This window comes from Phaenicophaeus curvirostris, chromosome 5 (genome assembly GCF_032191515.1).
Source record: "Phaenicophaeus curvirostris isolate KB17595 chromosome 5, BPBGC_Pcur_1.0, whole genome shotgun sequence".
NCBI lineage: Eukaryota > Metazoa > Chordata > Aves > Cuculiformes > Cuculidae > Phaenicophaeus > Phaenicophaeus curvirostris.
The window spans coordinates 42,068,438-42,091,664 of NC_091396.1; the positions used below are offsets into that span (position 1 = coordinate 42,068,438).

The 23,227-nt window shown below is 39.2% G+C and overlaps 1 protein-coding gene across 2 annotated transcripts in view; it reads left to right on the forward strand.

Annotated features, from left to right (window-relative positions):
* The window catches only part of PRORP (protein only RNase P catalytic subunit), a 56,032-nt gene that overhangs the window by 7,536 nt on the left and 25,269 nt on the right, over nucleotides 1-23,227 (forward strand). For both annotated transcript variants that reach the window (XR_011337546.1, XM_069858443.1), the window contains exons 4-5: nucleotides 2,206-2,338; nucleotides 16,228-16,335. Coding sequence is in view for 1 of the 2 variants with exons in the window: in XM_069858443.1 (XP_069714544.1) it covers nucleotides 2,206-2,338; nucleotides 16,228-16,335 (241 nt within the window). In the remaining variant the exon portion in view is untranslated. The remainder of the gene's footprint in view (nucleotides 1-2,205; nucleotides 2,339-16,227; nucleotides 16,336-23,227) is intronic.

Genomic DNA, 23,227 nt, shown 5'->3' on the forward strand with positions numbered 1-23,227 from the left:
AACTTCCAGATAATTTTTTTTAGGGGAAAAAAAACAAACGGTTAATGTAGTTCACACTTCAAGCACTGAGATGCAGGTTGTTTTGTCTCAGTCCTCCTCTGTTACCTCAACCTTACATGCTGGTTTTGTGACAAGCTCAAAAGTTCATGGTAATGATGCATAGCATACATTTTTGGTCTGGGTATGGTGATGTGCATTCTGTTGACATATGCTTTTAGTTTGTAGGGGCTAACAAAGACACAAATAGTTAAAAGAATGAACAGATGGAACATGGAAATGATGACAGTTCAGTTTTTATTCCTTCAGACTGTATGTTATGGTAGGGGTGATGACTGGGACATGAAACAACAGAATGTGCTAGATACTTAAAAAGATACTTGTTCTTTCTCTTGAGATGTAGTTCTGGGGATCATGCACAAATCCAGAAGTGGACACAGAAGTTCGACCTGTCTGGTTTTGAATCTTGGAATTATTTGTGTGCTGGCCTAGCTGGCTGTAGGAACAAAACCCCAACTCCTATCAGTCGACATGTTTCTCTTTGTTGTGGTTTGTTTTGATTGGCCTTCCAAGTGCTGCGGAGTTTTTGCAACACTGGGTTGGTTAGAAAAAACATTGGGCCTCTTGACTGGCATGGATTTGAGTGTTCTCTGTAGAGTTGCCTGACTCATGCTGTTCTGGAAAATTTTTCAGGATCTGCTATGATGTACTAGCACTCTTGAGGAGACTAAAGAGTTTGAGGTTTGTTTTTTTTTACATTCTCTATTGTAATCTTTTATGATGGATTTAAAATCTCTTTGGTGTTCCAGTATTAAAACCAATTGTGAACAGATCAGTGGGGAGTTCTTGTCTGTGTCAGAGACAAAACAATGGATTATTTGGGATTTGTAGAACCACAGTTGTTATCACAGCTGCTGGCCCTGCAACAGGAAAACTAGGGATACCAAGAAGTGGATAATGTGAATGATAAAGGAAACTGTCCCAGTGCTACATGCAGTCAAACAATCCCTAACACAGCTGTGCGTGATGGAGTGGTGTTTCTGGCTCTGGGAAATGAACACCAGATGAAGGCATTGGTTGACTGTAGGTCTTTCATGGGCAGCAGTCCACATTCCTTGATCCATGTGATGAGATTTAGCCCGTGCTGCACAGCAGGAGCAGAAGTTTCTTAGCAATATAGGAACAGTTATTTATTAGTCACTAGGAGACAACTATGTAAGGGAGTTTTCTGTTTGAGCGCAGTCAGCCTGATATTAGAAAATCTAAGGTGGAATTGAGCAATGTACAGATACGCAGTGACAATGTGGCTTAGTATTGCTGAGGCCTTTCAAAGCAAACAGTATTTCTGATTTAGTCACATCCTGCTCTCAGTCTGTTCACTTTGACCACCTTAGAGAGATCTGAACATATCCTAGAAACAAAAGGAAATCCATTATCAAAAGTGACAGAGTCTTGCTCGTTATTTGCCTTTTCCAACCATGCAGCAGATTTATGTTACTCTCCCTCTCTTCCTCTGGGTAGGGGTGTTCCTACACCTGTGACAGTTTTGTGATAAACCAAGCACAGATAGCTTAGCTTATCTTGTAGGAGCAGTCAGTGGCACAATAATGGAGCATTTCACTGGTGCATTTCATTGTCTTAACACTTTGGAATGGATTTATAATTAGACCAAAGCTTTGTGGCCTGCCCTGTAACTTCAATCAGTATGCTTACAGCTACTTCATTTGTTCTGGCCAAGCCAGTGCAATTGCATCACCTTCCCACATGGAGCTCTGGGCTGTATGTATCCGTGGTGACTTTCCTGTGTAGTAGGGAAACTGCCAAATATTAGAGATGTGGAAATTTGTGGTAATGCTGGGAACTGAACTTTGGTCTCTAAAGGCCTAAATAAATGGTAGTGAATATTTAAATACTCATTTTTTTCACCTGTGCCCTCATGCACAGTTTTAGTCCTAAATTCTCAAACATCTCTAGAGTTAAATATTTGATCCTGACCACACTAAATCACATTAAAATATTTCTAATGACTTTAGAATATGTTAGATGCATCCTAGAAAGAATGCAACTAATCTTCTGAAGACTGGGCTGTGCTGAAGTTCTTGTAAAGAATTGTGCTCATACACAGACACTCAATAAATTAGTGAAATGTAAGGTATTTCTTATTGAAAGCCTTTATCCTTTTATTGTCTTGTTTCACTATTATTACAGTGGACAGTGCCCAGTCTGCAAGCATCAGCTGGAGGACAGTGACCTCACCGAAGAGGAGTATAATAAACTCAGAGAAAGAATACTAAGAGATGTGATACACGGAACTGACACTTTTAGAAAGACAACCCCACAGGTAAGTCTTGGATGTTATCAGGTTCATTGGCTAGGAGTGTAATATACAATTAATGTTCAAGTACTTTGAAAACACCACAAGTCTGTTTTTTCTTTACTTTAGACATTAATAGGCCATTAGATTCTGAAGTATCCTATGTATCTTTTTTGGTTGTGTTTATAAAATGGGTCTTAATGTTGACCTTATAGTCTTTGTTTTTATATTTTTCAGTCAGCTGTTAGTGGATTGAAATGTAATTCTTTTTAAGATTAAAAAATTTAAAAGGCGTGGAAATATTTTGATCCTTCAAAAGCTAAATTTTAAATATATAATAAACCCCACTAACTAGGACAAAATAAGGCACCTAGTATTTCAAGCTTGCAAAAAACTAGAAGTCCTAGTGTTTCTTAAGTTTGGTATCATATCTGAAGCTTATATTTATGTCTTGAATATTTGATTTTCCGATTGGGCAGCTGTTTGCCAGAAACACAAAAGAACCAGTTATTTTGTTCAGTCAACTTTCACAATCCGACAACCACTTCTCAGTTTTAAAGATACACTTTAATATTTATAATTACAGTTTTCATCAGGAGTATTAATCTTGCCATGATCACTGTAAACATAGGAGAGGGCATAATTCCCAGACACCATAATATATTGCAGTTCTATTTGTTACTCATTTTGATAGGAATGGTTGGACTGGATGATCCGGTGGGTCTCTTCCAACCTGGTTATTCTATGATTCTATGATTCATTTTGTGCATAGATCAGTGAATCAGTGGTAGCGATACGACATGAAGCTGAGCTCCTCTAGATGGAGCCCGTGCCACATCCCAGGCCTTTATAAGTATGGATGTCAGCTGGAACCTTGGTTCCGCGTCGGTTCTTAAAATACAGAAGAGGACACCAGGTTTAGTTCTTCAGACTTTCTGCAGACACAGACCTAGCACATGTGTAACAGTTGTAGAAATCTGGAACATTCTTGGGGAGCTTGTAGTACATGCAACCTGTTTTTTTCAGCCGTCTAATATCCACACAAATTTTCAACTCAGTTCAGGACTTTTAGGTGATTTAGCTGTGAATCGTAAAGGGGACTAAAATTATCCTTAAAATCGTAGTGATGATTTTAAGCATTTAATGGATACTGGCATTCTGTAATGTTATAAGACAAACAAAAGGATGTGTTTTCCTGCACAGTCTACAAGTAACTATTATCTAAAGCCTTTGTGAACATACTGGTTGATCTTGGTTTATTAAAGAAAGTAACAACAACAAAACTTTTAATTCCTTAACCAGTTAACTCTCTAGTCTGTGAAGCTTCATTTCTGTTCCTTGTGGTGACTGCTGGCTTGAAAACTTCAAATTTGTCAAGTACCCAGGGCTAGACGAACAGTACCAGTTGAAGGCAGGAGGATTTAGGAAGGGAGTTCTGGGTAACAGGACATTCACACCCAAGCTGAGCAGCAGTGGAAATGATATTTCCCGGTATGAGAACTGGATTGATCAAATGAATGCAATCTGATGAAATAAAGATTCAGTACCCTATTTTAAGTTTTGATGCCCGTAGATTTTCTTATTCTTTGTGATTGCAGAAATTCCATCATTTAGCTCTGTGGAGCCACCCACTTGCTAGTTCCAAACTGACCTTGTTCCAGTTCCATATCAGCTGGCAGTCACCAGGAGGCTGAATGGATATGTACTCTGTATGTTTACTGTTTGCTGTATGGCTTCAAGTCTGCTCTCTCAGAGAATTTTGAACATGGATATGGGATAGAGGCAAAACAGTGTTGTGATGTGTCAGAGGTTTCCAGAAATAAATTTGGGGCTTTTTAGTTGCGTTTGTGCTGTGAAAGCAGACATGGTGGTGAAAATATGCTGCCCATTTTAGGTATGCCAGACTGCATGACTGCTCCTGCAGCCAGGGTTTTCCAGAGGGGAAGCTAGATGAAGAGGCTGAAAATAGGATGTAAGCAAGTATATCTGAGGTGGGGGGGGGGGGGGCTGTTCCATTTTCCAATCAATTTTTTGTAGTAGCTGCAATTCAAATAGAAAACATTTTAGCTTTCTATTCCTTCTTTTCTCCTAACTAGTTTTCTTTAGTGCATCTATGATTCTGCAGTGAAATGATTAGTCAGGGAAACAGTTTAAGTTGTTTTGAGCTCTAAACACTCTTTTCCAACAGTGTTTCAAATTCAATATGTAATGCATTTGGAATCTTACTTCTTTTCTTCACTGAGGAATAGTCTTTTGTCCTGCTTCTGCAACAGCATCATTATTTTATTTTATTTCTCTCGCTTAAGAATAAATGCAATCAGAGTACAAAATTAGAAGCAAAGATTTGGTTTGTTGAAGATCCCCCCAAAGGAGGCTGTGCTCTGATTTAAAAAAATAAAATATTTTTTTGTAATTAGTTATAGGAAGGAAAATCAAACAACTTAGATTTGTTACATCAGAATGGTAGTGAACACTACAGACAAGGATTTTGAAAGGATGGCTTGCATGAACTATAAAACTGATTATCTGTAATAAGAAGTACCTAATTCACAGTAAAACCAGACATTGATTCAGATCTTTATGCACAGCTCTTGAAAGTTCTATTAGTATGTCATATGATGACCTAACATAGCCAGCTGCAACCTTGCAGGCTGCTGAATGAAGAAAACAATTGCAACAAGACTGTCACCTTTTGCACTGATGTCTATATGATGTTCTCAGTTGGATGCCTGTTTACTTTGGCTGCAGTTAATTGGGAGCTCTGCCATTGAGATGATATGATTGGTATACTGAGAGACAGAATCATCTTTTGCTGTGATGCCTTTCATGTCACAGCGGCTCCCAGCTGTTTCTCTCAAATACGCAAATGCAGTAATTTCATTTCCTTTGTGGCTACTTCATACCCCTGATAAGCCTGATGGGACTGTTGTGTAGGGGAAGGAAGCACATGGGAGAAATATATGTGTTGTCAAGACGGCCGGAAGAGATGGGTTTGTGGACATGTAAAGTCCCTACACTAGATCTGGGCTAAGTGTGTAAAGAGGTTTTACTTACTGTTCTAGAATATAAGAGCCTGCAGGGGGAAGAGGAAGTGACCCATTCATGTCAATGTTATTTTTGCAACTGAATGAGGTTGTGATGATTCCAAGGAGCCTTGAAAATAAAACTCTATCTCTTAACTTTTAGATTGATGCCTTTGCTTTTCCATAATGCTTTGGTTCTCCTTCTACGTGTGCATGTTTCCCAGCTCCACGATTTGCTACAGTGCCCTGTGTGGTGTCTGAGTCCGGTTCTGCATGGAGTAGGTCATTACTTGCAAAAATCCTATGTACTCCAAACTGTAAGAAAACCACGTTTGACACAGTCTGTCCTAACCCTATCTGGCAGAGCTTTCACTCCAAATGTCCAGTGTGATTTTCTCATTCTACCTGCTTTGTTGACTCTCAGCTTGTGGTCAAAGTCAGCTAAATTGCCTGCACTTGAGCTGTTTCCAAGGCGAGTTACCTTTACCTGCCCTGAGATGCGGTGGTGATTATGGCTGTCCATCTTGCACCTGGATGTCATGGCTTCATTTCTTAAGTGCAGGGAGAAAGAGAAGGCTAGTTAATTCAGTTAGGCCTGCTGTGTCTCCTCGAAAGACCAGGGGCTGAAGAGGAGAAAACCCCTTGCCAGAAAGCAGGCGATACTCTGTACACTCTGTGTGCCACTGCCCAGGCTATGTGTGCTGTTTGCCTCCTCTACCTCTATTCCCACATATGTTACTTCCTCCCTGTCACTGCCCAGGAGCAAAGAACTTTTCGATGGGAGGAAGCACAAAAGGATGGAGAAGTCTGGGTGGAATTTCTCCTGTGGGTTCATGTTCCCCCTTCCCTCCCAGATATGTGCAGCAAAGCTCTCAGATTCCCAGTTAAGTGTTTGTCCTCTACAGTAGGAGTGCAAAAATTTGGCATGTTGTTGAATGCCACAAAGCCCTTTGCACCGGGATAGGGGCTGTTTTGGACGGGAACAGTTCCTGTGGTTTCTTCTCAGGTGGAATGACTGAAAGTCCTCTTGTCAGCTCTGTGGCAGGGTGGGTTATTTTGCTAGGGTACAGTTTAAAATGACAGGATGAAAATCCTGCTGGTACCAGCATAGGTCGAAAGCTTTCTGCTAGTTCTGGAGAGGAAAACAGGGGTGGTGATCTGTAGTAGGGTTAGGGCTAGGCTTCAAGGTGGTAGAAGTGTCTGAGTTTGCACTTTTTTTTCCTCCCCCTCTTCCCGTCTCCCCCTTTCTCTTTCCCTCCCCCTCCCCCTTTCTTTTTTTCTTTTTTTTTCCCCTTTTCCTCCTCTCCTCTAGGAGGCCCAAGAGTAGGACGAATGCTGAGGCTGACTTAGAAGAGCAAATTCTGGCTAATTTTTAGATGAATATGAGTTGCTGGCTTGCAAGTAGGGTTCCAGGATCGCAAGGATGGAAGAACCTGTTATTGCTGAATCTAGAAAGTACTGAAAGTGTGTTGGTTGGGATTTAGTGTTCTAGACAGCGGGTGCTAGAGAACTTGAGTTATTGTTGGGGTCTTGCAAGTTCATTAGGATTCAATGAGAGCTAATGCCAGTGGAGATGAAGGGCTTATTGGCAGCCTTTTGAGTACGTGTTGCTGTTGGGCTATGGATAAGATGAGGGTAGGAGTTAATATTTGGGAGTGAAAATACTTGAAGCACTCACTTAATATGGCCACAGTTAGGACAGAGCATTAAATTAGAGGTGGCATTGGTGACGATGATGAGTGTGGCTCAGAACTAGCTGTAGTTTGTTTCAATTGCAGTGTTTTGGCTAGAACAAGAGTTAGTTTAGAGGTTAGAGAGAATACTAGACAATTACAGTAGTAGAGTGCCCATGGTCTGAGAGCACTGCAGCCCAAACTGAAGTTTATCCTGCTTACTTTCTGTCCTGCCTCCATTTAATTCAGGGTGGATGTTACACTCTTGTGATAAAAGCTGCTAGAGGGTAGGGAACTTCTTGAAGAAAGGAAAAGGAGGGGAAGAGGGGAGACCAAATGGGAAATGGGTGGTGAGAGACAAAGGCAGTTAGAATTTTTCTAAGGTTTCTCTTGCATCTTTCCTTACCCTAGAGGCTCCTGATAATGGAAACAAACAGGAGCACACAGATTCTTCTGGCAGGAGGATAAAAGACTTTGCTGCTCCTTAGCAACAAGAAATAGATCTAGATGAAAACATTATTAATATTTATTTCCCCTAATTACCTCAGTGTTAGAGAATCTTTCTTGGGGGTGGGTCAGATCATCTAGGGTGGTCCACAGTCTTGCATTTCTTGATTCACAGAGCAAGCAGTAAGTTGGGCTTTGGTTCAGGTCACTTGGTCTCCTTTGCCATCAAATACTAATACAGCAAAATAAGGCTACCTTGCAACAAAGAAACAGTGCTTTCTTCCAATCCACTGTCTAAACAATTTTTTTCCTCCACTGTCTTTAAACTTCTACTTTGTCATCTCTGTATTTGGAAATTCTCCTAACATGATACATTGTTCACATTCTGGTTAGTGCAATCAAGTAAGAAAAATCTGGTTCTGATCCACCAGTTGCTTGGTTAAAATAGAGTTGCTAAACTTAACTTGTTTCCACTGTATACCATCTGAATATCTTGCTAAGAAAAAGACAAATGTGGTTTGCTAATGCAGTGATTTTTCTCAGATTTGTATCTTCCTTACATTAGCCAGAACTTATAAGAAAAAATAGAGAGAAATAGAAGAAATTTAAAATTTCGCCAAGGCTTAAGAATGGCATCCCTTGATAGAGTATTTTTTTTTCCTGTGCATTAGCTGGTCACAAAGGCAGACAGAACCATACACATGAAGTCAAAACAGGATGAACTAAAGAATTAAATGAATGTGAATTATCCAAGTAGCTAATGTTTAAGGAGATTATTTTATCAGGAACCTCTTGGACACAATCCTTTACTTGCAGTTCACACATTCCACTAAGTAGGATATTGATATATGTTTACATAATGCAGACTGCATACACTGCCATGCTTTTTTGAAGTGTTTGCTGTCTCTGACTATTGCTGCGTTCTTTGATAATGCCTTTAAAGTAAAATTAATGGGAGCACATGTTCATTTAAGATACTTTAAAATGTTGCCTCTTGGAACTTAAGCATTATCAAATGGTCCTTTACCATTTAGTCCTTTGGTTTGTTACCAAAGGTCCTTCCAAGTTGAGGAGTGGTCAAAACCAGATTCTTCTGATGCTGCAGAGGCCTATGCGGAATTGTCTAATATAGGGCATAATTGTAGTTTATTAGAATTCATCGTAATTAATTAGAATAGCCTAACGATTTATAATAATTTCATGTTATCTATCTGTTGCCTTATCTCTTAGGATTCAATTAGATTTGTTTTATAATATCAGCAACTTAAGCAGATGTTTTCATTACAGTATGATGAATATTTAAGTTGCTACAGTTCCTCCATACACCCGTAAAATAGAAGTACATTTTCTTCCTATATTACACATTGTTTCTTCTTTCTGCTGCTAAGTTTCATTTCGTTTTTTTTATTTGGCATTGGTTTGGCTTCTTCTGTGCCATCCCCTTTCTTAAATGTCTGTAAAATATTTCATATAGGTAAGAATTAGCACAGAACTTTGAAAGTACTCTTAGTGTGACCCTTTGGGGAGGGGGGTTCTGCTTTTTTTTAATGCTATAACTAGTCCAGTGTTTTATGAAGTCTTGGGTCAGGTTTTTTTTAAATCTAATTAATGCCATCTGGTTCTATTTTATCTTCATTTTCATTGACACCTTTTGCAAAAGATGTGCACATTAAACTCTACCAGATCATATTATTCCAGGGAGCTTTCATTAATTTAGTGGTTGTTTCAACTGTATTACTGTGTACAGATGCTAGGTGCATAGGCTTATAATTCTTTGGATTGTTCCTAGAGATATTAAAATAGGGGTAGAAAATGTGCCATGCAGTCTCCCAGAAAGGTCACTGCTTGTCTTGTGATTGCAAATACTAGTTAGCATAAGTGTTTTGTGCAGGTACGATTTTTAAACTAGCATAACTAGCTTTACCACCCTGTCAGCTGTTCATTGCTACCTGCTTTGGCTCCTGCAAGTGTACCAGGAAACAAGTGAGCATGGGAAGCAGGGCACACACCTAGATGACAAAATAATGTTTTGTGGTGGGTGTTTTTTCAGCTAGGTCAGTTCCTTATGGAGATTTGCCTCAAACGTTTGTATCAGCATAGCAGAGAAAGCAGCATGGAGGTGTATCTTGCTGTCTGTTATTCATATAGCATCCCTCCACATGGATATTTCAGACTATCTGTAGTTAAGTGCTAGTCTGCCTCACTTGGGCCGCTGTCTTTTTAGCGCGGTTCATGATGCATTGCTTTCCTATTATTCGACTGGCTGTCTATAATGCCCATTACATTACACTTAAGCTTTGAAGTCAATCTTTTCCCAGTTTAGGATTCTGTTAAGTTTTTTGCCTTAAGATGAAGAGTTTCCAAAATAGCGGTTTTAATTTTGAAAGTGACGTGAATGCAAGATATTTCTACCTTTGCAAGTTTTTTTGTTTATTCATTTTAAAAGAAAGCTTGGTATGGCCCATTTCTATACTCTTACACTTACAATGGTAGCCTTGCAAATATGAGGATGTTTTTCCACTGAGGGCAGGAGCACAAACTGCTTGCTCCTTCCGTCCTGTTAAACGTGCTCAGGAAGAATGTTTTAGAATAGCACTGCCTGGATTGTTGATGTCCAAGTTTTTCAGCGGCCTTGTGACTGACCCTCTTCTGCCCAACGTGGGCAGGAAAGAACACCTCCCACGACAATACTGTCTGCTGTTGAAGTAGGACTGCAAACAGGCAACACAGAGCACATTTCGGCCAGGTTGTCTGTGTGCCCACGAGTATCTCTGAAGGCTACAGACGTAGGAGTTTGACTCCTAGGTATTTATTAACTTTAGAAGCGTATAACGGGGCAAACAGGCTGGACATTAGGAAAAAATTTTTCACGGAAAGGGTCATTGGGCACTGGAACAGGTTGCTCAGGGAGGTGGTTGAGTCACCTTCCCTGGAGGTGTTTAAGGGACAGGTGGACGAGGTGCTGAGGGCATGGTTTAATATTTGATAGGAATGGTTCGACTTGATGATCCGATGGATCTTTTCCAACCTGGTGAGTCTATGATTTTAAGTTGTATGCAGGCCACAGTACATAGTGTTACTGTGCACAATACTAAGAAAAGCCTTCCTGCTCAAACGGGTTAGAAGGGGATTTCCAGGCTTTGAAACTGGGTGTGTGGGGGGAAATATTCAAACCCTTCAGGCATAGTGACAAACAGATTTAAGAGTGCTCCAACAAGATGCATTAAAAAAAATTGGCTGAATTTCAGTTCGACAGCTGAATTTTATTCCTCACACTCATGCTCAGTCCTGTGGTTTTGTTCTGGTACCAAGAAACGTTGCTCAAAACAAATCAACCCCCATCGCTTTGTATTTTATGAAGGTCTTAAAAAGTGAATGTTTTCACTTCTCTAAAAGCTGTTCTTACGGTATTGAAAAATGCCCTGTTTGATGTGTGCAGTATCCTATTCTGTTAATTAGAAATTGCTCTTTCCTTCCACAAGAATATATTGACCTTCAGTATGGAGAGGAGAAGGCACTGCTTTTTCTGTTGTACGAAGCTTAAACTATTGTGAATGCTGCTGGAAACATTATAGGTTGAATACTGTAGTTTGCACTGTTTAATTTGACTTCAGTGTCTCTCTACTATTCCTGATAAGTGAGCATGAACTATTGTTTAGAAGAAGTGACAAGCAGCCTTGTCTGCAGTGATTTCAATGGATTTTTGTAGGGTTGTGAGTTTTCTTCCCCTTTTGTTTTTTTCAAATTCCATGTGTTGGCATGAACATAATATAATAGCCCTTATATTTAAAAGTCCTCTATAGATTTGCTCATGTTTCCCTTCATATATTATATTACTTTGCTTTTTGGCATTTAGATCACTAGATAATTTGAATTGTTGAAGAATTTGAGCAATACCATGATTTTTATTTTTAGTTGCCAACGTATTTCCTATTTAGATTTAAGGAGAAAAATACTCAAGTGATCTAACCTTCAGTGATCTGAAACTTGTCATACTCTTAGATCTGTTATAGACATCAAAATAATTTCAGAATACTCATTTGAATTACTTTCATTGCTCTGATCAACAACATGCTTGTTCAGCTGTTTTCTTTATTTCATCTTCAATTGTAATGTTTATGTTATCGTATTTAAGATAGTATATCTATAAATACTAATAATTAATTTCTCTCCTCTTTTTTGTTGTTTTTGAGGTTTGTAATCTGTGTGTGCATTGCTGTTGAAAGAAAAACATGCATTTCTGTTTATAAATGTATTTACGGAAGTTGAAATGGCATTAGTACATTACAGAAAAGTCCTATTTCAAATATTAGTGGCTGTGTAAGCCAGACATTTGAAGTGAGGTCACATTTTTTTAAAAAAAATTTTTTTTTTCAAATGAATGGCTTGAAATAGCAACTCAATATTTTTTCTATCTTCCTTTGTCAAGCAATAATTCCTTCTGTTTTTTAAAACCAATCTCCATCTGTTGTTTTGTTGCAATACCCCAGTTTGAGAGAGAAATCTCATAAAATGTTGTAGTTTCACCACTCAGTATAAGTTAACATAGTCAGTGCTCCATATGGGGAAAGGTGATCCCAGCAGTCTTCCATTCCTATTCCATCTCCTGGCTGCATTTTCAGGCTGGGAGAAACCTCTGTGCTCTGACCTGAACAGGTGGACTGGGGCAGGCTAAATACTAGTACTTGGCTCAGGTCATGGTGGCTCAGTTCTTCATCTAGTTCAACCTTTCTCCTTGTGCCAACAAACACGTTTCCGTAGGTAGAGGAGCGGGCAAGGCTAGGAATGAATGGCTGAGGGAAGGGAGAACATAAAAACACCTTGCTCTGTGCCAGCACCAGTACACACCAGTGCAAAATGATGGTGAAATACCACATGAGTCATCCAGCTGGTGTGGAGCACCAAAAAACGGTGAAGCTGCTTTGTACTTTTGCCCAGATATTAATGGACATGAGCCACCCACACGCAAGTGGTTCAACAAAAAATTATTTTAAATGTCTTTAATTCTTCATGTGAAGATAAATTCCATCATGGGTTTGTTATGGCTGCCTCTTCCTTCCAAATTGATTTAGTCAGTGTGGTGTCTGTTTGCAAAGATAAGTTTTCTTAGTAGAAGGTGCAGTGAATCATTTCTAACAGTTAGATGGTTGGCATTCCCCTATTTTCCCAGCTAGGTAATGAATGCAATCAGGTGTTTTTTTAAAAATTGTGTTTTCTTTTGCATGTGGTATAGAACAGGATGTCTGTCTCCTGTGGGTGTGCTGCTGCACTACGCATATTCCTGCTGCAGGGAAGTATGTTCACACAGTGCACCGGCTTCTGTGGGAATTCTTTTGGTGAGGTAACAGCCGTGCTGTATTGCAACACTTTTCTGTGGCTCCTGAGCATTGAAAAGGTCATGTCAATAAGCAATGCTGAATGTGGGTTTTTTAGAAGTTTTTTCCCTTCAGTTGCTAACTCTGTTGAAGCAGGTTTGAGTAGCATTTCCAAGGTTGGGAGAATGGACTTTTCCTCAGAAAATCTGTGAGATTAGCCTGGTCAGAACAAGTTGGAAATCAACGTAAGGTTTGCTGTGTTTGTTTCAGGGCTCTTTGTAGATCTTTTGCTACTTGTCATGTTGAGGAGGTTCATCAGAAGTGCCCCTTGTCCTGCTCAGCAGCAAGTTTCCATGCAAACTTTCCTGTGGTGTACGAAGGGCTGTATGTAGATCACGTGTTGCATTATCCATTTGGAAGGGGAAGTCTGTGTTGGTTTTGCCTAAACCAACCTTCACATCATTGTTGCACCGCATTGATGATTATTGCATCTGGCTTCTTTTGATCAGCTGTCCCCTAGCTGCAGCTGTGCTCTATGTAATTTACTGCTTATAATGAAGATATTCAGTTTCTTCTTATGGTTGGCTAGTGAGTGACATATCTTTAGAGAATTGTGGGTGAATCATCTCTCTGTTACTGTGGCTGTAAGTAGGATCTGCATAAGAATCCAAACAAATCTTGGTCTTTTAAAAGATCAGTATCCTTCAAATGGTATATGTTCTCCCTTACAATGTAAGTCTTTGTATGTTTGAATAACCATTTGCCTGCATCTGGATGATGCTTCGCCCTTTTCCTTTCCTGTGTCTAGAGAGGATTGGAAGTACAGTGACTCAAAAACTGTCCCTCAGGAGAGCAGACCTGGATCTTCTCTGTGGTTCTTAATGTATTTTTTTCTGGAAAAGGAAAAGAGCACTCTTGTGTGTTGCTGTGGAATTATGGATGGTGAAGAGAAAATTAACAGATCCTTGGGGATTTTCAGTCTGTCTAAGGCTTTCACTGGAGTCTTCTGTATTTGGTGACATAAATTAAACTTAGCCATTTGTCTTCTGCAGTTATTCTGCTATTAACTCCTCATCTCCCTGTGTGGGTAAGTATCCCCTGTGGCAGCAAACCTGCTCTCCCTCCTGTATTGCACAGTTTAGTGGTAGTGAGGCAGAACAGTTGAGCAGATCTGAGAGTCTGGCAGGAGCATGCTGTCAGGTATCTGTTGAGAATGGAGAAGGAGACATAGCCAGGGGTGACTTCTGAGAGGTAGTGAGCCTCTCCAGGTACCTTTCAGCAGAACCCTCCTGGCAGCTCCTGCTCCATTTGTCTGGCTGGGTGAGGAGGAATGAGGGGAGAGGTGAGTGCTGACCCACTGAACTCCTTTGCTGCTCCTCAGCTTGTGCTGTGGTGTTCCGTTGACAAAGCGCTCTACTCTGCCTTCAGGAAAAACTCATCCCTTCAGGAACTGCTCTAGAATTTTCATCGCTTGAAATAAAATACCACTTCAAAAATTCTTCACGAAGTGTTTTTTCTGTGTTGAACTGAGGCCTTAAAAACAAGATTACACATGTATTATTCTTTATAAAAATGTCTACTTCTCTGTAACCATGTTACTTCAACTTATGTTGGCATTTGTTTGTATTAGCAAAGTGATGCTCTATTGGATTGTTTGTGATGCGTTTTCATCTACTTCCACTTACTTTTGTCTTTTCCATTTTCACTCATCTTTGTCTCAAAACTCTCCTATTTTACCTTAATTTGGTTAGTGTATGTGTTATCCTTCTCACAAGATTTTCTCACATTTCAGACACCTGTCCAGTATGATGGTGATGACTCATCTGGTTTTGAACTGTGGGGAAGTCCACTGGATGGCATAAGCCCAGAAGTCAGGAATTCTTGTTTGGTTTTGCATTTGTTTCTCTTCCCGCTCCCTGCCACTGCCTTTGCTAGTGACTTCCTTTCTGCATCTTGGTGTCCCTATCAGATGGCAATGAGAATGTTTAGTTGTCTACATAAAATACTTCAAGTCTGGAAATAGGGAGAAGGGGGGAAAAAAAATCACGAATGCCGATAATTTCTTTTGGTTTGAGATGAACGTTTTCTTGCTCAGCTTTTTATACCTTCTCAATAATAACATTTATTGAACCCATGGAGAAGTGAGAGATCGCATAAAAGGCAATTGATTCTGGTGGTGCTAGACTGAGCGCTGTGTTGTCTGTGTTACTGTCAGTGTGCTTTTGATCAGTACACCTCTGTTTGCTTGGAAATCATACTTGAAATTTTAACATCTAAGTGAGGCATCCTTATCTCAGTTAGTTAGTTTGTACTCTTAATACAAGCAACCCTTTTCCAAGTAGAATTGACTAAATTTGAAGTTGGTGATAATTTGTTACAGCCTGACAGCAATGTGTTTTCTGGACAAATAAATTCTTTCTGTCTATCCTTTTTCCAAAGAAGAATTCTATATGGTGTATAGGTTTTCATCTGTTTGCTGAGGGTATGTTTTTCCTTTAGACTTCTATATGGCTATATGGCTACACGGGAGAAGAAAAGAACAAAAATGTACTTCTTGGATTTTGAGCTGAAGTCATGAAGTTTGCAACTGTTTTGAGTTTTTATGAACATTCCATTATAGCCTGTGAAACCTCTGCTACCCAATTAATATTTTTTACCTGTTACTAGAAAGGCTTTTTTATCAAACTAGGTCTGCCCACGAGGATGGATTAGGATTGCTGTGCCTACTAAAAACGAACAGAAGCAAGAAGTAGAAATCTAATGCAAGCATCTGATAAAAGCACTGAATCTTTCCTCTGGGGTCTCAATTCTAAAGCAGTTGTGGTTTTCCTTTTGTTGGAGATAACTGGATGGATGCTGTTGGTTTGCTTGGTTTCTGCATTTCTGGCCTAGTAAGGAAGTTCATTGTTTTGCTAGCTTTAAAGTTGTATATTTCTCACAAGTGGAGTACTGTGTTTCTGTATGGATGTTTATTTAAATATAGGTCTGTTATCCAAAGACTGGCATTCAGAGATTCCAGAATTCTTACAGAGAAGCTTGGTATAATGCTTATTTTGCATTTGGAAATGTTGAGAGTTAGTGATAGTGTCACAGTCTACTGATCTGCAGAGTTGCATTGTCTTGTAGTTGTTGTGTAACTATGACTACAGCATGTATCTTTATAAAAGTGTACAGTTTGGAATATAATTTTGAAAATCCTGGTCATAGTAAAGTTTTGGGTTTCAGTTATAATGTAATTTAAAATTTTATTGGAAGTATCCACTGCAGTGCTTCTGGCTTTTAAAGTTTGGGGTTTTTTCGGTGGTTGTTTCAGCAAATACTAAAGATGTGAAATGTAGCCAACGAAGGAAAAGTGAGAGACTTGGGCTTTTTTCTTTTTTTAATAAAAACTGAATGAAATCTGTTTCTGTTAAACTCAACATTTTCTTCCCCCCCATTTGTTTGTTTGTTTATTTCAGGAATTTGAAGCCTTTCAAACATTTGTGGAAAATCGACTTCCGTTTGATATTGTTATTGATGGACTCAATGTTTCCCACATAAAACCCAGAAAGATGCAGTGTGAAAATGTAAGTGCTGGTTAAATATTCATTAAGAGTTTTGTGTATGCTTCGGCTGATTATAAAACAATTAGTGCCTCATTATTACTTTATCCTCTTGAGAAACTGATCAAATATTTTTGCGGCACGTGTTACAATGAAGTTTGAAGTGTTATTTAGACTTCACAAACTAAAAATTACCAGTGGAAGATGGTTCTTACATATTTGACTGTATTAGCTGTAAAAATCTAATACCTAAATTTCCCTATGTATGTAATGCTCATAGTTACAGTGAAGTTATTGATAACAACATGATTAGGAGACATGTTGTTTGACTGTGTATCTTTTTATAATAAAAGGGATTTGGGGGAACAGAGTGAATCTACCATATTGAAAATACAGTCTGATATAGTTAGGCTGGTAAGAGTTCTGCTTAAGATAACCCCTTCCTTACTTCAAACTACATCCTGTAATAGTTTAAACTTTATTTTACTTCCTGTTGCTTTAAGCATTTCTGTCCAGTCCTTACCAGGGCAGCTTGGACTGGCTTCAGTTCTTTCCACTAGGTGACTTTTAGAAGAACAATCCTGCTTTTGTATCAATATTTTTGAGAATTCTTGGCACTTCAGGATTTCACTAAGAAATGGCTTAAGGTGGGGTTTGTTGGTTTTTTTTGGTTTTATTCCAATCAAGTATTTACTTTAAATTAGGAATTACGAAGTAGCTGCTTACATGTATTCCAAAGCCAGAATTTAAATTTTCATGCTTTAGAAATTTAAAAAAGTTACAAATGAGCTTGATAGTAAAGGAAGTAATTTACTTATAGCAATTAGAAGAAATAAGCTTTTGTTGTAAGAACTACTTTAAAACTATTCTGAAGAAAGCACGATATCCTTTCCTACATATAGATGAAAGCAGCTGAGCTAGGGAAGTTAAAATAAACTTGTTGAAAGATGTTTGAGAGCTGCAGTGAGGTTTCATAAGATACTGGCTCATGGAGAGGGTACTTTCCTTACTATGAAAACAGAAAAGGAAGTTTACAAGTTCTTTGCAGGGGATCAAGGAGGAAGTGTTGATTATCTGAGAAGAATCCCAGGCAGCACATAGTGTCACGGTGTTTTAAGACTTAGATAAATCTATGCTGCCAAAGTAGGGGAAGAGAAACAAACCTCCTTCCTCAGTGCATGGCTGTCCCAGCGTGGGAACTCCTAGCAGGATCCTTAATGTCCTGTAAGAGCTGGAAGCAATGGAGAAAAGAGCCAGCCTCGTTTTGCAGGATAATTGCTGCTGATTTCTGATCAGAAATCTTACTACAAGGTATTAGCATGCTGAGCAGTGTAAACTGCCTTTGAGTTCCTCCTTAGCTTCTGCTATACTGAAAGGACTTTGGGATTCATGATGCCAAGGAGTTCCAGAAGGACCATATGAAGGCATCAGCTTTCCATTTAGGTTGAACCCAAGGTATTGACAGATTAGGAGGATTTTTAGGAAGATCTACGTTTTACTTCCACATCAAAACAGTAACGTGGGCTCACCCCACCTTACCTCCAGAAGAAGATTACTTTAGCTAAGTATGTACTTGTTCTACAAGCAATGTTGCTGTTAATTAGTATTGCATTTTGTCCTACACAAAGAATATTAATCATTGGAGCTTCTGCCAGCTAGTCCATTGTGGTTTTCTGGATCCTGTATTTGAGAGTGTGGAGTTATACATGAGATAGGATGGACATGCCTATTACTTCTGCCTTATACCTGTGGATACTCACTGGCTGAATAGACCTTTTTTTGGCATAGGAAGTGTATATTTGCACTATAAGCAACAAAATAGCTTCTTCACTGCCCAAAAGAAATACTCTTCTAGATATATGAACTTTTTCCTGTATTGAGCCTCTTTATTCATTGCGATACTTTAAAATTTAAATTATTTTTAATGATAGGTGTCTTTATACAAGATTACAGCATTAACTATTGAGTTTATAGTTTTATTCCAACCGGAAACATCATTTAAATGCAAGATTGTGCTGGATGCTACTGAATCCTGTTTTATTTCCTCATTACTCTGAACTCCTGGGTTGTAAAATATTAGGAGAGGACTATGTCTTTGTTCTTATTTTGGATACTTCTGGCAAGAAGCATGTATTGTTTACTCTTTTTTTCCAAGACTGCTAAAAACAGAGAGAAAAAAACCCCAAACCCACAAAGCAGAGCAATCCTTTTTTCTGTCTCCAAACTTTTCTTCCACATGAGGGAAGGGAAGGCCACAGGAATCTCTGCATGTTTTACTTTCCTGGTTACTGGTGTTGTTGCAAGTAGTCTCCCATCTGTGAATGCTGACCTCTGAATGCTATAGTCTGTCTTTAAGGGCTGACTGTGCCATGAAACATCCTCTTTTGGAGGCTGCTATCCTCACTCCTGAGGCAGCTGAATGGAAAATGAGGAGTGGCAGGTCTGGGGCATTCACAGCCTGCCTTACTAAACTCTTTGATGTACATAGGGAAATGTAGTGCAGAACTGAGAGGATAGAAAGGAGAAATAAATGCAAGAGAAGATGACGGCAGAGCACGAAGGATGGAACAAAGCTAAGAGCAAAGGCTGCTGGGGTGAATCCGGCTGGCTAGGACAGAGTGACTGGCCCGTTTTGATGAAGACAGGCCTGCTGTGACTAGCTAGTGACTCTTCGTTTGACTTGAGAGATGATAATAAAGGAGCACTGTTTCCAAGGACCTGCGTTAAAAACTGCCCAACTTGTGTTTTTCTTGTCCAAAAGCTTGGATTATTTTAAGTCTCCAGGTGGGAGTCAGTCTCTGCTTTTTTAATTACTGCAGCTGTTAGACCCAGTCAGGATATTGTTTTATAAACTTTCCTGCTCTAGTGTATAGTTAGTATGCAGCAATGGTTGAAAGAGAAAATGAGATTGTTGTTCTCTGTTTATAACACACTCTAAGTGTTACTATGTGCGGATTGTTAGTGTCTTTGGACCATGTCCCTCAGGTGATTTAGAGAGACTATCAAAATAAGGGGCATTGTTAAACACAGTCGAAGGCCTAAGATTTATGTGACAATAATATGGAAATTCAAATGCATTCTAGTCCTTATTTAAATTTAACAAAAAAGAAATAATATTGTTCCACTTTGTTATTTAGCTTTGAGAACTGTGGCTGTTTTGCTGAAGACTAACTGTATCTAACTGCTGAAGACTAACTGTATCTAACTCTTTGTCATATGATTAAAATAAGAAAATGCTGATAAACATTTGTAATTCCACCTAGGCATTCCTTAGGTGCCTTGAGAAGGGACTGGTTTGTGTGGACAAGGCACAAGTATCTTGAGGGAGGAGAAGAGAAGGGAAAAAGCAGAAGTCAAAGGAATGATTTTGCACTTATTTAATCCCCGAAGTGTGCTGACATTCTGGAAAACTAGATATGTGACTTCCAGTAGCCCCAGGCAACTTCAGCCCTCACAGCTAGCACTTACTTAGCAGATCATCATGAATATTATTGACTTGGCTGATTTACAGGAATATTCTGTGGGAATTTCTCTAGTACATCACACTGTCAGTTTGTAATTACAATCCCCTTTTATTTTATCTGTTTCCTGGTACAAATCTCCATGTGCCTGCATCAATTACAGATAAAAAGGCGAGGTAGCACGAAGATGGGAACAAAGATATTTGAGGGCTAGGGAATGGTGAGATCATCTGTTTTGAAGGCATTGCACGCACATTTTACTGACTGCAAAATGCAACACTGGATAGTAGCCAGCACCTCTTTTCAACCCTTGCTTCCTTACCGCAGCACTTTAAATTAGGCGTTAAAGTTGACTCTCAATTAAAAGGTATTATCGAATGGAAATTATTTCTGCTATATAATCCAGATAATAGAAACAAATTCTCATAAAGTGTAAAATAATTACTTCTTGCCTTTTTTCAGGTTTTTTGTGCATTCTGCTGCTTTTTTAAGACTCCACCTGATGCGTACTTGCCTTGATGAGTCAGTTGTTCTGACGTTCTGACGTCTGCAAACACGGTCGTTTATAAACGGAGTTATCCTTGCAGTTTCACTAAGCAATGTTGATTCAGGCTGTATCATGTCTTTGAGTTAATCCTTTCCTCCAGATGTATCTAATTACATAAATCCTTAGCCAGCACAATGGCATTTGGTAGTCTTCTTCCTCTGCTGCTGTAACTCCCTGTAGTGCCCGCATTTTTCACCTTGTAAAGGTCAAGATAGGGAATTCCCACACAGTAATTGTCCAGTTCTCTTTATTAAACACAAACTATTACACAATTATTAAATTTATTTTTTCCTGTTTGCGACAATTTTCTGTAGAAGTATTCCTTGGAAGTGAAGGGGAATCCAAGTGCAAGCAGGATATTTTGGCTCTGGAGCGTCTTGCTTTGCTTGTGAGACAGGAATGAAGGAATTTCAATGAGCTGTGCTACTGCTGCCCCTAGCCTGTGAAGGGCCAGGGTGGGAGTGGTGAGAGAGGTGAGGGAGCACGGTCAGCAAGCACAATTTAAAGAGGATTTTGCTATTTTTCATTTACATTGAGAATGGTCAATTGTAAATGAGGTATGCAGCCAGCTCCTTTCTTAGCAATATGCATCTTGTGTTAGACATAATGGAATATATATTTCAAATGTGTGCTGGATCAAAGCTGTCTCACAATTCCCTTCTTCAAACAGTTTGGGCCAGCTCTACCCTAACTTTACCCTCTCTAATATCTGTGTTAAACTCAGACATCTAAAAGATTGGTAAAACAGTTCCAGATTGAGTTTCTTAAGGCTGACAATGCACGAAGGAATAGTTGTTGCTATTGGCAGATAGTTCAAAGTGATTGTTCCCAAACTTAATCAGCATTTCTGTAAATGGACTACGTAAGTTCATATAATTCACATATAAATTGCAATATGCCTGTACAACTGCTGATGAAGTCACATCCTTGCTGTTCCCATCCCATCCCAATCTGGTGGCAGCCGCTGGCATGCCACCCTTGCCACGTCTCTCACTGGCAGCAGCAGCCAGCTCCTGCCAGCAAAGCCTCCAGCCCTGCCCTCCTGCACTTCTCACAGGCTGCCACAAAAAGGCAGGTTGTGACTGCTGTAGTTGGGAGTGCTCTGTGACAGGCAGAGGGCACAGGACATGCCTTGCAGGTATTTCTTGTCTCTTCCAGGGGAAAAGCAGCAGTCTTGTTGAGCAGAGGATGCTCTCTGAATTGGAGAAGGGTTCTTTGGCTAAATAAATTGATTGTGTGGTTGCAAGCAGTACAGTAATCGTGTGAACAGATTACTGCATTTTGAGTTTCCATATGTTAAATGTTTAAAAAATAATATTTATTAAGGTGGGTCAAAGTTTGAAACTAATAGTATAGTTTTATTTATTCTAGTGGTGCTGTCGTAGTTGTTCTTGGACTCCATGCCTACTTTAGTGGTATGGAAAAGTGTGAGGAGAGAGAGATTGCAGCCTTGAAGTGAGAGCTGGGAGTGAGGAAGCAGTTTCATCAGGCTATAGGGAAGAAAACCAGGATGTAAGATACTAGTCTACAGGAAAACAGTGAATGTTCTTGTCAAATTCTTAAAAAATAGCCCAACTGTGGCCACAGAATTGAAGAACCTTGATGAATTACACTTTGTAAATTCAGCCCCAAGCCTTCATTTTGGTATACATTTTATTCACATCTTCAAGACTTTTTCCCAAACATATAAAGGCAAATATTAAGACAAAAATAATGACTCTTCAGATGAAGTTAAAGTAAAAAAAAAAAGAGGAAAAAAAATAGCTCCAAACAGGGCACCAATGACCCATAATTCTATCCGATTAGTAACTCAAATCAATTTTGAAGCACAATTTTGTTTCTTTGAAATCTCTTCTTTTGTGCCCTGTAAATCCTCTATGATGAAAAAAAGGAAAAAAAAGTTTTGGAGTGTATAGTGTTTGGGCAAAATAGGGGACTCTCCCCAGTTTCACTTAATAAAAATTATTTTGAGGCTATGGAACACACAAATAAATTAACACCTGTACATATATATATCGCTGACAAATGCACCTACTAATATGCTCAGGTTTCATGTGGTAATTTTTCCTAGTCTTCAAGTCTGTCTTAACTGTGCAACACATATATGAGAGCTCAGCTGCAAAATTAGCAAGGCGGTGATTCTTGATAGAAAATATGAGCTCTGTTGTATGAGCTGTCCTGCAAAACAAGCAGTTATTAATAAATTTGACCCCTCAAAAAGTCATGCATTGAAAATACTTTTTTTCTTCTTTGACTTATTTGGCAGCATCTGTGATTTGTTCAAATACTCTACTGTCTGTAAATGAAGCAAGAATTAAATAGATCCATGAGTCATTCTCTGTTCAGAATCAATACATCCAACAGAGGTCTTATTTGTCACACTGTGACAGTTCATCAATTCTCCCTCCCACCAACTCTTGTCTTACCACTCAACAAAGCAGTCAGACATGTTCGTTCATTTGCTCCCAGCCTTTTCCATCTCTCTCTTTTTTTTTCCCTTGTTTTCTAATGGAAGTCCCAAGTTTGCATTTCCACAGTAATGAAACGTTTGCGCTGTTGCTCAAGATTGGAGAGAATTCTGTCTTTGTAAAATGTGTTCTTTAGACCTGTACTTTCCTTTAAGGATTGCACAAATTTTAAAGATGATTTTTTTGTGTGTGTGTTTTCAGTGAAAATCACCTTCAGTCTCTCTGTTATGTAATCTTAGAAGGGAAAGGATCTCAAGCATTAAGCATTTAGAATGGGTCCAGAGGAGGGCTACAATGATCAGGGGGCTGGAGCACCTCCCATACAGGGACAGGCTGAGAGAGTTTTGAGTTGTTCAGTCTCGAGAAGAGAAGGCTCCTTATATAGAGAGAGACCTTATAGTGAACTTCCAAAGGCTGAAGGGGCTACAAGAAAGCTGGGG